Source organism: Oppia nitens, unplaced genomic scaffold (genome assembly GCF_028296485.1).
Source record: "Oppia nitens isolate AA-2021 unplaced genomic scaffold, nextdenovo-longstitch-racon4-pilon3 scaffold1_pilon_pilon_pilon, whole genome shotgun sequence".
Lineage (NCBI taxonomy): Eukaryota > Metazoa > Arthropoda > Arachnida > Sarcoptiformes > Oppiidae > Oppia > Oppia nitens.
The window spans coordinates 13,411,195-13,427,303 of record NW_026533199.1 but is presented as its reverse complement, the minus strand read 5'-3'; the positions used below and the strand labels follow the sequence as shown (position 1 = coordinate 13,427,303).

The following is a 16,109-nucleotide window of genomic DNA, read 5'->3' as shown; positions in this document are numbered from 1 at the left end:
TAGCCATGCTAATTATCTATAACAAATCAATTGATTATTATTATAAAAATAATAAAAATCTAAATAATCCGATTAAAAATACTAATACTAATAATATTAAGTTGCTAGATTATTTATTAATTTATTTGATGCCAACACTTGCTAATAGAATATTTATAAAATTAAATATTAGTAAAAATTATTTATATATACTATGGCTATTATTATTGATACCAATGTTGGCCACAATTAATAATGATTTATTGAAAAATATTGTTGTCAGGTATAGTATTATAAATTTGAATATTTGTTTTTTTTTATTAAATAATTTTGTTTTAACAATTTTATTTTTTTTAAATTTACTTTATAGACAATCAACTCCAATTGATACACTTGATTATATATTAGATGAAAATAATAATATTAAAATATATTATCCAAATAATTACAATTTAGTTATTGTAATTTTACAACATATAAGCGAAAATATAGACTATGACCTTGATATTGATACGGAAATATATGTTGAAAAATTAACTAAGCTTGGTAATTATGCAGATCTAATAGATACTGATATAATAGATAAAATTTTAGATGATCTAGTCCATTTGAGTACTAGTAAATTTTTAGCTAAATATTCGAAAATTGTCTGGCTTAATTATCATGATGATCAACAATTGTGGATACGTACAATTAATACCATGGTTAATTTGCCGGTACACATTGGTCAACCCTATGTTAATAATTATGTATCATTATTTTGTCATGGACCCGGGTTCAAATTTCCAGATCAAGCACATCAAATGTATGTATGAATTAATTATTAATTTATTTAATTAATTATATAATAAATGTTAGTAATTTTTAATTTAACAATATTTTTGATTGTTTATTATTTTTTATATATATATTTAATTTAATTAATTTTAATTGATTTAATTGATTTTAAATGATTTTAAATGATTTAATTAATTTTAATTGATTTAATAAATCTATAGTTAAATATAAACAATATTTTTGTTTTTTTTAATTATTATTTTTTATATATATACCTGTTTATAGTAATAAAGTTATATTTGAATCGGGATTAATTCAACATTGGAACAATCATTTAGATTATATAAAAAATTATGTACTAGCTAATTCGATAAAAAATTCTAATCTAGTACAATTGTTAAATAGTTATCAATATAATCATATGGATAATAATAATAATAATAATAATAATGATGATTTAATTAATATGAAACTATTGAAATCATTGTTTTTGATTACAACTTATATAATGATTAGTATATTGTTAATAATATTTGTTGGTGAAATTATTTATTTTAATTTTATTATTATATAATTGATTTTTAAAATAAATATAAAACTACACCATTGACTACTGACATAAATAAATAAATACTATTATATTATTAATTAAATAATTAGATATTAATAATATATATAAGTATATTTAAATATTCTAAATAATAATAATATATTGTTTTTTATTTTATTTTATTGTTAATTCAATAATAATAATTATTATTACTAATACTAATAGCATCTTAATATTTATTTAATCTATAAATTTAAATTACAAATTTTTACTAGTCTTTAAAAAAAATATGTTATTCAACAACAACAACAACAACAAAAATAAATAATTAAATATATGTAAATTTTATTTTGTTAGTATCACAAAATAAATTGTAAACAAAAATAAAAAGCTTTTTTCCAAATTATTTTATAAACAAAATATCTATGATATTATATTATAACTGTATATATCTGTTAAATATATTATATTTAATAAACTAATTATTTTTATTAATAAATTATTTATCATAGTTTGATTGCAATACTGATATAATTAGTATTATTTTTAATTTGTTTTTATAATAATAATAATAATAATAATAAAGTATAATATATTGTAGCAATAAATCTATTTAATTGATATATATATTAAGTATTTTTTTATATTAATTAAGCAAATAGTAATTTTTTTATAATACAATTAATAAACTTAATAAAACGTATTCAATCAACTAATTTTGTCAACTAATTAAATTTATTTTAATAAATATTTTTTTTCATATAATAAAATTTCAATTTACTTACAATTTTACATTCGTATATTAATTACTTAATTTATATATTCAGATAATCAAAAAATAAAATAAAATAAAACATTATTATAATAATAATAATGTAATAAAATTGTTTACTAGAAATAACAATTAAGCATAAATTTATTACTCAATCAAAAAAAATTGAATTTATTTAATTATTTAATTTAGTTAAAAATAAAATTTGTTTTTTTTTGTTGTATATATATATATATATATATATATATATAATTTTTATGCAAAATAGTCAAATAATAATATTTTTATATATTCAAAATAAAAACAATATAACATATATCTTGTATTTAAGATAAGTTAAATTATAAATATATATATTTATAATATAAAATTTATATTAAAATAAACTATTATATATACCATTAATTTTGTTGATTATTTTTTTAGTAATAAGAATTTTACTACAAAAAAAAAATCATTAATTATTGTGTTAACTTTTTTTTAAAAAATAATTAGGAAATTATTGAGAAAATAATTAATTAAATGAACATGAGTTTTAAAAATATACTAGAGTTAGGCAATATTATTGACTATTTGCCAACTGATAATAATTTTATTTGGAAAAAATTTGTGGAAAATATTAATTTTACTTTTATTGATTGTTTAACAATAACTACTACTAATAATAATAGTAGAAATAATGCTACTACTAATAATAATATTGTTGCTGAATTAACATCACTAAATAAATCATTGAATACATTTTATGCAGCTATAACTCCCTATATGGTAAATATAATTGAATTGAATTTTTTAAATAAAATAAATAAATAAATTAATTATTATTATTATTATTATTACAATTATTTTGTTTTAAATTTTTATATATATTTTGTATTTAAGGATTTATTTTTTGAAATTGACGACTCGTCGCCTAAAATTATTTATTTATCATCAATTGGTATCAGCGTATTAGTTGAATTAGCTAGACAACTTAATTATAGGTAATTAAAAAAAAATTATTTATTGTTTTAGCAACAAAAAAATACTTACATGACAAAAAAAATTATTAGATTTTATTTTTAAAAATAATAATAATTATAACCAATATTTATATATTAGTTTTTATTTCAATGAAAAAATAAACTAAATTTAAATAATATATAAATTTTTGTTTATTATTAATAAAAAATAATATTAACTAATTTATTTATTTTATTTTTAATGTTATTATATCTTTTTAATTAATAAATCTAGTGTACATATATATGTTATCAAATGTGTACAATCATTTGATAATTTTATTCAATACATACAATTGAATCTAATTGATATCTATGGCTATTTTGGTTATAACTATGAGGATCATTTGACTTTAAAATTGAATTGTTCAAGGCCATCAAAATTTCATTATTATATACAAATGTTTAGCATAATTAACCATGATAGTTTACCAGATATTATCTATTTATATAATTCATTGGATAAATATGTTTGGCTACTATTAACATTGTCGATGACCAGTCTAATTTTAGTAAATTATTTTAGTTTTCATATTAATAATAATAATAATAATAATAATCATCATCATCAAAATTGTAATCAAATTATCATAAATATACTATTAGATCATTTGTTAGTTTATTTAATGCCATTGATAACAAATAAAATTTTTATATCAAGATCATTGTTGTCAACTAGAAATTTTCAATTTATTTTATGGCTTTTAGTATTAATACCATTGATTTTGATAATTACTAACGATTTATTTAGAAGTTTAGTTATCAGGTTTGTTTAAATATATATTTTTAAAATAAATTTTTTTAAATTAATTTAATTATTTTTGAAAAATAGAATTTTATTTACTAAATAACAAAATTAATTATTTATTTAAAAAAAATATATATTATATTAAATTTTCTAAATTTAATTGTTGTTATTGTTTTATTTATTGAATTAATTATTTATTTTAAAAATAGAATTTTATTTACACAAAAAAAATTATTATTTTTATATTAATTATTATTATTATTAATTTAGACAAACAACTTATTTGGACACAATTGACGATTTATTATCGGATGATTCAATTGATATTAATTTAATGCCTACTATTAGACACCAGAAAAATGATTTAACTTATATGTCTAAACAAACTAATAAACCGGAAATCAATGAATTAGTTGATAAATATAATCAATTGGGTAGATAAGCAAATAGATAAAGTTTCTAGAAAATTTCTATAGAAATTTAACATTCTAGTTAAACTATGGCTATCCCCATATCTATAGCTATTGTAATAATATAAATATATATATATAATAAATAATGAGACAAATAATATACTATCTAATATATTACATTATTACATTACACTACTATACAAAATGCGATACATATATATGTAAAATAATTTAAAATTATTTAATATCTTAATAATCAGTTTTAGAAAATTTTAATACTCATTTTATTATATATATATTCTGTATATATATATATATATATATATATATATATATATATATATATTATATATATATATTCTGTATATATATATATTATGTATATATATATTCTGTATATATATATATTATGTATATATATATTCTGTATATAAGAATTTAATGTAATTAAATTGATTATAATTGTTACTTATTAATTAATAATTTAAAATATCAATATTAATATTTAATTATTATTTATACTGTTATTATTATTTATATATCGAGAAAAACAAAATTAACCATTGTAATCCCATAGATAATTTTTTTCAAAGAAACTTTCTAGAAATTTTTCTATTATTTTTTCTTTTATATAAAATTTTTCTTTTCTTTAGAAACTTTCTAGAAATTTTTTTTAGTCTATTATTTTTATAAATTTATGATTTTATGTTGTTGTTGTCAACACTAGGTAGGCGTGCCAGATTGCTAGAGTCGACTGTAATTGACGAATACTATAGTGATTTACTTGAATTAGGTCCGAAAGATTTTATCCGAAAACAACGTAAATCGGTTTGGTTTGATTATCCAGGACTGGTAGAAATGTGGGCACATAATTTACATGTACTCGGTAATTTACCCATACATATTGGCCAACCTTATCTATCCTATTATGATACATATTTTTGTCATGGACCGAAATTTAAGTTTCCAACTAAAGTAAATCTATTGTAAGTTGATTATTTTTTTTAATTAATTAATTAATTTTATTATTAATATAAATAATTGATATTATTATTATTATTATTAGAGTATAATTATCTAAATATTTTATCATAATTATTATTATTAATCAAATAGTTTATGATAAAATTTTAATTAATTACAATAAAAAAAACTAATTAATTAAAAATATATTTTTTTAAAAAAAAAAATATATTACTTTAATAAAAAAAATATTTATTTTATACATTACTAATTAATTAATTATATTTTATTTTTTTCCCCACTAAAATATAGAGTAAACAATTTAATTGAAATGCAAATATCATATAAATGGAAGAAACAATTTAAAAATATGTATGATTATATATTTGGAAATTTAATTCAACAAACTAATTTACCAAGTATATTTTTAAATTATAATTTAGTCGATAATAATCAAAATGATTTAATTAATATGCAAATACTTAAATCATTATTTTATTTGTTAACTTATTTAGAGTTAATTGCTATTTTGATTTTAGTTATGGAAATTTTTATAAAATGTATAATTATTAAAATAATATATAATGTATTAGTATTGATTATTACAAATAATTAAATTTTTTTATTTTATTTAATTATTACGAATAATTTACTTATAAAAAATAATACTTGATTAGTATAAACAAAAATTTATCTAATACAAATTTATTAACAAGATAATATTAATTAGCTTTTAACCTTTAGTTATACAACTTTTAAATTATTAATAAATTTTTATTATTTGAATATAAAATTATTTATTGATATTGTTATTATTAAAAATATTTTCTAAAATAATAAATAATTTCTATTAATATAAATAAATTATATAATTATATTTTATAATTATTTTAATAGTTTTTAATATATAAAAATATTTATTTATTTATTTATTTATATTAAAAATATAATAATATTTATATTTGTTTATTGTAATAACTAGATATAATTGAAATTTTTTTTTTATTAAATTCAAAATAATTATTTATTAAATTTGTTTTCAGAACATAAAATTAATTATAAATATATTAAAACATTTATTTTGATTATCAAATATAATAAATAATTTAATAATTATACAGTTGTCTAAACCATAATACTCTCACTGTTTCATTGTATATAGTTATATGTATATATACTGTATGTATATATACTGTATGTATATATACTGTATGTATATATACTGTTTGTATATATACTGTATGTATATATACTGTATGTATATATACTGTATGTATATATACTGTATGTATATATACTGTATGTATATATACTGTATGTATATATACTGTATGTATATATACTGTATGTATATATACTGTATGTATATATACTGTATGTATATATACTGTATGTATATATACTGTATGTATATATACTGTATGTATATATAATGTATGTATATAAATAGTTATGCAAATTATTTTTTAATTGTTAATTCAATAATAATAATAAATTATTACTAAATAACTAAATATTGAATAAATTTAAATTATTAAATTTTTACTATAGTTTTCAAAATATAATAAACAAAAAATGTTATTCAACAATAAAATAAAATGCTTTTATGCAAATTAATTTACTAATTGTTATTATATTATATGCAGTATTACTGTTATATTATTGTATATATATATATATATAATATAATTATTAAACTAATTATTTTTTTCAATAAACTATTTTGTTTATTAAAATACACTTATATATCTAGTATTATTTTTTAAATTATTATCATAATAATAGTGAAGTAACAATAAGTGAACAATAAATCTATTTAATTGATATCCAAAAATAAAATAATATATTAAATATTTATTGTTTTTTTTGTTAATTAAGCAAAAAGTAATTTTTTTTAATAATACAATTAATAAAATTAACAAAAGCTGTTAAACTAATTTTTATTTGTTAACTAATTAGATTTATCTTAATAATTAATTTTTGTTTTCATAAAAAAATTTCCATTTACTTACATTAAATAAATTAATTAATTAGTATATTCATATAATAATAATATACTAATATGCTAATTGAACTTATTTATTAATTTAGCTAAAATAAATTGTGATTTTTATTATTATATATATATATACAAAATATTCATATAATAATATATTTTATTCAAAAAACAAATCTATTGTATTAAAGATAAGTCAAAATTAAATTATTTATATTAAAAATACTAGTTTATAAAAATATAAATATATTTATATAAAATGGATGATGATAATATTTTTGAGCTTGGTAATATATATGAATATCTAGTAAAAAATAATTATTTTAGTAATTTATTTACAAGAAAATTTGTCGAAAATATTAATCTAACAGTTATTGAATGCAATGATTATAATACTTATAATGAAAATAATAGTTTAATAATAATGAATAAATTGTACGAATTAAATAAATCAGCTAACACATTTTATGCTGGAATAAATATTAATGAGGTATATATATTATATTATAATTATAATTATTTGTATTATAAATTAAATAAATTAAAATAAAATAAATAGTATAAGTATTTTTTAATAATATTATTTATATTATTCTAGATATAAATATATAGAGTTATATATATTAAGATAATATTACAATATAATAATAATAACTTTTTTTCTGTATTCAATTACTAAAAAATATTATAGATATAGTTATTAATATGTTAAATAATATTTTTGTTTAACCTAGGAGAGTCTCTATAAAGTTGATGATGACAACAACACTATGTCTAGGATATTTTATTCAGGATCATCTAGCTTAAAAATATTAGATGTACTAGCTAGACAATTAAATTATAAGTATATATATATATAGATAAATTAATTAATTAATTGATATTTTTTCTATCATTTATAATTTAACTTATTTTTATAACAATATTTATTTATTTATTTTTTGAAATTTTTTTGTATGTAAATTTAGTCTAATTAAAAAATAGAAAAATTAGTTAATTAATTAAACAATTTATATCATAGAATATTTTATTTTTTTAACTTCTTTACTTATTAAGTTATTATTTTTTTTAATAATATTTATTTATTTATTTTATTTTTTATATGAAAACTTAATGTAATTATAGAAATAGGAAAATTAATTAATTAATTAATTAATTAATTAAAACAATTTATATTAGATTTTTTTTCTAATTTCTAATTTCATTAATTTAAGTTGTTAATATTATTATTATTAATAATTATTATTTATTTTTTTTGTTTGCCCTGAAAAATTTAGTGTGCATAAGCTTAATTAATTAATTAATTAATTAATATTTTTTCTATCATATATAATTTAACTTTATTTTATCAATAATCTAATTAATAACAATATTTATATTTTTTTATATGTAAATTTAGTGTAATTAGAAGAATAAGAAAAATTATTAATTAATTATTTATTAAAAAATATTTATTAATTCATAGTAATTTTTTAATTAATAAATTTTTTATCATATATGTCAATTTTTTTTAATAACAATATTAATTAATTATTTTTTTTTATTTTTTTAATTTTTAATTTAGTATTCATCTTTATGTGATTAATTGTGAATTAAGTTACAATACATATAGATATTTTCAAAATTATATCGATAGAAATCTATTCGACACAATAGCTATGAACGATTTTGCTTATTTGCCTTTTATGGGCATGCTTAACTGTACTAGGCCAGTTAAATATTTATATTATATAAATTATTTTAGTCTAGTCAACCTTGATGATATACCGGATATAATTTATTTGTATAATGCACTAGATAGATTGACCTGGACAATGATATTATTAACATTAGCTATGCTAATTATGTTAAACAAATTAATTGACTATTATTATTATTATTATTTTAATAATAACAATAAAAATCTAAATAATCCAATGAATAATAACAATAATAATATTAAGTTGCTAGATTATTTACTAATTTATTTGATGCCAACAATTACTAATAGAATATTTAGAAAAATAAATATTAGCAAAAATTATTTATACATACTATGGCTAATATTATTGATACCATTGTTGGCCACAATTAATAATGATTTATTGAAAAATATTGTTGTCAGGTATAGTATTAGAATTTTTTTTTCAATTAATTATATAATAATTTTTGTTTTTTAACTATTTTATTTAAAAAAAATTAATATTTTACAGACAATCAACTACTATTGATACACTTGATTATATATTAGATGAAAATAATAATATTAAAATATATTATCCAAATAATTACTATTTAGTTATTTCAATTTTAGGACATATACGCGAAAATATTGATTTTGAACTAGATAGTGCTAGTGAAATATTTGTTGATAAATTAACTAAGCTAGGTAATGTTGCCGACGATTTAGATATAGCTATGATATATAAAATTTTAGATGATCTAGTCCATTTGAGTACTAGCAAATTTTTAGCTAAATATTCGAAAATTGTCCTACTTAATTGGCATGATGATCAACAATTGTGGATACGTACAATTAAAACCGTTACTAATTTCCCAATACATATTGGTCAACCCTATGTTAATAATTATGTATCACTATTTTGTCATGGACCCGGGTTCAAATTTCCAGATCAAGCACATCAAATGTATGAATTAATTAAATCAATTATTAATTTAATTTAATTAGTAATTTAATTAATTAGCAATTTAATTAATTAGCAATTTAATTAATTAGTAATTTAATTAATTAGCAATTTAATTAATTAGTAATTTAATCAATTAGTAATTTAATTAATTAGTAATTTAATTAATTAGTAATTTAATTTAATTAGTAATTTAATTATTTAGTAATTTAATTAATTAGTAATTTAATTTATTAGTAATCTAATTAATTAGTAATTTAATTAATTAGTAATTTAATTAATTAGTAATTTAATTAATTAGTAATTTAATTATTAATATTATAAATCTATACATATATTTAACAAATATTTTTTGTTTTTATTAATTAATATTTTTAAAAAAAATATATTTATAGTAATAAAGTTATATTTGAATCGGGATTAATTCATCATTGGGACAAACATTTAGATTATATAAAAGATTATGTGCTAGCTAATTCGATAAAAAATTCTAATCTAGTACAATTTTTAAATAGCTATAAATATAACATTGTGGATAATTATGATGCTAATGATGATTTAATTAATATGAAACTATTGAAATCATTGTTTTTAATTATAACTTATATAATGACTAGTATATTGTTAATAATATTTGTTGGTGAAATTATTTATTTTAATTTTATTGTTAAATAATTGTTTTTTTTTTTTAAATCATTTATATAATCTTGTAATAACTTTTTTTTTAAAAATAAAACATTAAATTTATTCAATAGTATAATCATTTTTATTAACAACTAAATTATTATTTTTCAAAAACAAAAAAATCAATTTTAATAACCTTATAAATTAATTATAAACAACTTGAAAACTAGTTATGAAAATTGCTTTTTATTTTATTTTATTGTTAATTCAATAATAATAAATACAGTATTATTACTAATACAGTACTAATATTATTAATAGCATCTATAAATATTGAATAAAAATTTAAATTACAAATTTTTACTAGTTTTCAAAATATAATAAAACAAAAAATGTTATTCAACAACAACAACAACAACAACAAATAAATAATTAAATATAAATAAAACAAAATTTTATCACAAAATAAATTGTAAACAATAAAATAAATTTTTTACAAATTAATTTATTACAAAATATATATCATATTATCTTATATAAAGTATAACTGTTATATTATTGTATATATTTTAAGTATAGTTTATATTCAAAATACTTTTACAGTTATTATTATTTAGTATTATTTTTCTAACGTTATATAATTTTTTAATAACAGTAGTTTTTTTTGGTGTCGACACATGTAGTCATAGATACACTTTGTTGTTGATTAGGTGTGTATTAAAGGCCTAGTAGTCAACACCACTGACTAAACACCACTGAACTACAGCCAACTAAATCAACTGAAATTTTTTTTTTAAATAATAAATACTATTAATGTATTAATTAAATGATTATTTTATAATATAAGATAAGTGTAAAAAAATAATGTTTAATAATTTAAAAAAAATTTTTTTCAAAATGTTTTACATTTATTATAATTTATTTTTTTTTATTTATGAATTTAACAACAACTACTACAATAACAACAATAAAAATTAATTATTTAAAATATTTAATAAAATTAAAATAAATAATTTTATTAATATATTATACTAATCAATATAGTAATAGTATAAATTGTTGAAACAAAAAAAAGTTAATAAATTATTTATTTATCAATAAAATTATAATTTAATTAAACTAATTAACAATACAATACTATCACAAGTTGTTTATAATTATTTATAAGGTTATTAAAATTGATTTTTTTTATAAAAAATAAGTTATAAATTAGTTGTAATAAAAATTATTATTTAAAAAAAAAGTTATTACAAGTTTACATATAAATGATTTTTTAAAAATGATTTTAAAAAACAATTATATATTTAATAAAATTAAAATAAATAATTTCACCACCAACAAATATTATTAATACTATACTAATCATTATATAAGTTACAATCAAAAACAATGATTTCAATAGTTTCATATTAATTAAATCACCATGATCATCATCATTATTATTATTATCCATATGATAACTATTTAACAATTGATCTAGTTTATAGTTTTTAATTAGATTAGCTAGTACATTGATCTTGTACATAGCTAAAATGTTTGTCCCAATGTTGAATTAATCCCATTTCAAATATATTTTGATTACTATATATATATATAATAAAAAAATAATAAAAATAATTAACAAACAATCATAAATAATAATACTTATAATATTAATATAATAACTAAATTTTTTTTTTTAAATAATAATAATTAATAAACAAACAAAAATACTGTTTCGATAAAATAATAACATTTATAATATTATTAATAATTATAATTAAAAAAATAATAATAATAATTAACAAACAAACAATAAAATACTGTCAAAAAAATATTTATAATATTAATATAATATCTAAAATTTTTGTTAAAAAATAATAATAATTAATAAACAAACAAAAAAAACTGTTTCAATAAAATAATAACATTTATAATATTATTAATATAATACTATAATAATTAAAATTTCTAAAAAATTAATTAATTAATTAATTCATACATTCGATAAGCTTGATGTTGAAATTTGAACCCAGGTCCATGACAAAATAGTGATACATAGTTATTAATATAAGGTTGACCAATATGTATAGGTAAATTATTGCTAAAAGGGTTTTAATTGTACGTAACAACATTTGAAAATCATCGTGCCAATTGAGCCAGATAATTTTCGAATATTTCCTAGTAAATTTATTTCTACTAAATCTAGCTAAATCGTTGATCAATGTTTTCATCATGATCAATTCAAATATCATGGCACGATTACCTAGTTTATGTAATTTATCTAGATAATTTTCGGATTCACTATCAATATCTATGTAGCCTAATTGATGGTGTATATTTTTACAAATTGATATTGCTAACTGGTAATTAACTGGATAATATATTTGGATATTTTTATTTTCATCTAAAATATCATCAATTGTATCAATAGTAGTCGATTGTCTGTAAAATATTAATTTTTTTAAAAATAAAATTGTTAAAAAACAAAATTATTATATAATTAATTGAAAAAATTTCAATACTATACCTGACAACAATATTTTTCAATAAATCATTATTAATTGTGGCCAACATTGGTATCAATAATATTAGCCATAGTATGTATAAGAAGTTTTTACTAATTTTTAATTTTCTATAGATTTTATTAGTAATTGTTGGCATCAAATAAATTAGTAAATAATCTAGCAACTTAATATTATTATTATTAATTGGATTATTTAGATTTTTATAATACTAATAATCAATTGATTTGTTAAGCATAATTAGCACTGCTAATGTTATAAATATCATTATCAAGGTCAATCTATCTAGTGCATTATACAAATAAATTATATCCGGTATATCATCAAGGTTGACTAGACTAAAATAATTGATAACATATAAATATTTAACTGGCCAAGTACATTGAAAAATATCTTTAAATTTTTGATAAGCAAAATCACCAATAGCCAATGTATCGATTAGATTTTTATCAATTAAATCTTTAAAAATTAAATATTTTTTTGAACCCAATTCACAATTGATTATATAGAGATGTACACTAAATTTATGGAAACACAAAAATTTTAAAAATTAATTAATATTGTTATTAAATAAAAATTGAATTAATAAAAATATTATTATGAAAATTTGATGAAATTAATGAAAATAAATTAATAAATATTTCTATGATATATATTGTCACGTTTGACGGAGATTAAGCCTCAGTAGAGGCCTTAAAGCTTCATAGCTTCATAACTTTAGGCTTCATATACATATGAAGTTATATAGTGAGGTACGAAGCATATCATCATAATACATAGCAGTGTATTGAGCATAGCTTTGTAATACACAGTAGTGTATACAGTATAGCATCATAATACATAGCGGTGTATTGAGCATAGCTCTTTAATACACAGTAGTGTATACAGCATAGCATTATAATACATAGCAGTATATTTCAGCATTAGCGGCACTAACGATACTAATACATTACTATTGTATTAATTGACACTATATTATAATAACTAGTAAATAACACTATAGCATACAGTATACTACATATGCCTTATAGCATTAGAAACCTTGATTGCATTATTTTAAGGCAATAACTAGTTTAATGACAACCGGTACGTATTAACTAGGCTGAGACAGTAATAGCCAATAAGAGAGTAGTTTATATAGTTGTGTCACTAATAAGTAGTATATGATTGGTATGATTAGAGCGCCGACTCGGGAAATGTGCCGAGCATTCTGTTCCCTAGTCACTTGAGTGACTGGAGAAGAAGTGAAGTTCGAGACGCCGAGACGAGAGGACGTGTATTACCTATTATTGTAACCCTTATTATACTTATATATATTTAATCAATAAAGTGGTGACGGTTAGCAAAAGCAACAGTAAGTTAAAGTGTTTGTAGGCGCAGGCCTTCGGGCCTTGCGTTCGCCGGCGACGGTAGTCGCGTAAGTGTGGGACAGAGATCGGGTAAGATTTGTTTACTAAGACAGAGTCTCACCTCCCGAGTCGTTCGGTCGAGGCTAGGGAATCTCTGATCTTCATTTTGGTAGGTAGTCGAGACCATTGGTATCGTCTCGCTTCCCGTCGCCAGACGGTTGAGGCTCGAGATGAGGTCTCGATCAGATCAGGCCAAAGGGCCGACAGTGTAATACCATCGCCACATCGGGAGCGACCGGAAGGCGGTTATCGGATGGCCGTCGAGAACCCCTAGACAACTTATGACTACGCGATACAACAACCCCTAGACAACGTATAACTTCGCGATGCGATTAACCCCTAGACAGACAAACTTCATAGACGACAATCCGAGTAGACGAGTTAACGTTACGTACTTCATGGGTATGGTTAGGATCGGCCACGGTCAGGCTACGGCGTCGTAGAGTAGCCACCGCAGGGTGACCTAGTGCAGCGTTGGGGAATCGTAAGATGCAGAGTCGTAAAGTCTGCATAGCGCTGGCGAGCGAAAGCGAGCGAAAGCGAGCGAATATTACAAATACAGGTCGGTGCGAGATCTACATGGTGCCTACGACACTGGCGACTTAAAGCCGATTCACCCTTACGTCGAAGTAGCGACGCAGGACGTTACATTTTATGGGGGCTCGTCCGGGATTTTCTGGTCTTCCGAGGATGGCTTTGGGTTCAAGTGTGATGGGCACTTTAAAACTCATTAGATTGCTGTTATCTTAAAACAGTGGGATTACGGCGTGTGTTGAGTTGTTCCGCACCCGATTATATATCTCTGTCCTGAAACTGAAAATAAACACATTGATTGATTATCGATCGAATAGAGCTTTAAAGCATTTTCTGTTTATTTTCAGTGAATAAGAAAACCCTTTTTCATCGAATTTTCGACAAATTATCTACAAATGAAATTGAGAAAAATAACGATTATATAAGACGGCTTCAATACTATAGAGACAGTTACATGAAGTCGGTACAGGAATTAAACAAAATGTTATTAAAAAATATATTGGTTAAGGATGAGTTAAGAAAACGTAAATTCAACGAAGAATTATTTGTATCAGACGTCGAAACACTTATAAAACAATTAAAACAAATTTATTTTTGTCGAAAATATGGAAAATCTCTTCGAGACGCTATACGAACAGCCCGTGAAACTGAGATTACAATGTACAAATCTTTAACTAATTTACTGGATTATAACAAAGAAATGAAAGAAAATTGTAGGCAATACATGTTGCATAATGAAAATGAAACATGTGTGGTTTGCTATTATGTGAAAATAGATGAAACGAAGAGTATTGGGACGTACGATCCACAAAAATTAAACTATGCATATTATGAAAATAAATCCCTAAAGCCTGTCCACAAGGCTATCGCTATACAATGCGATAACCAAGATGATGTGGTGAACAACAAGACGGACGGTTGCAATGATGATAGTGAAGCCACTACGTCAATACAAAGTACCTCTATCAGTACTATAGTAAGAGATAAAGTAAAACAGCCTTCAGTTACTGGTTCTCTAGTTTGTCCAGTAAAATTACAACCTCCTAAGAGGTCAAATAAACGCTGGGGTGTCACGAAACGAGGACGCCGTTGCGAAACGTTACCAAAAATAAACTTTAGAGAAATTAATTGGTACGTGGGTGTCGACCCACCGAAGGAAATAAGTTTAGGTATTGATATTGAATGTGGAATTTTTCGGAAAACTAATAAAATGGT

The 16,109-nt window shown here is 19.3% G+C and overlaps 1 protein-coding gene across 1 annotated transcript in view; it reads left to right on the top strand.

Annotated features, from left to right (window-relative positions):
• Nucleotides 1–14,634, top strand: part of LOC128951611 (beta-1,3-galactosyltransferase 5-like) — a 31,488-nt gene extending 16,854 nt beyond the window's left edge. The window contains exons 3-4 of the mRNA XM_054296859.1: nucleotides 4,968–5,126; nucleotides 14,474–14,634. Of these exons, the coding sequence (XP_054152834.1) occupies nucleotides 4,968–5,126; nucleotides 14,474–14,634 (320 nt within the window). The remainder of the gene's footprint in view (nucleotides 1–4,967; nucleotides 5,127–14,473) is intronic.
• The last annotated feature ends 1,475 nt before the right edge of the window (nucleotides 14,635–16,109 follow it).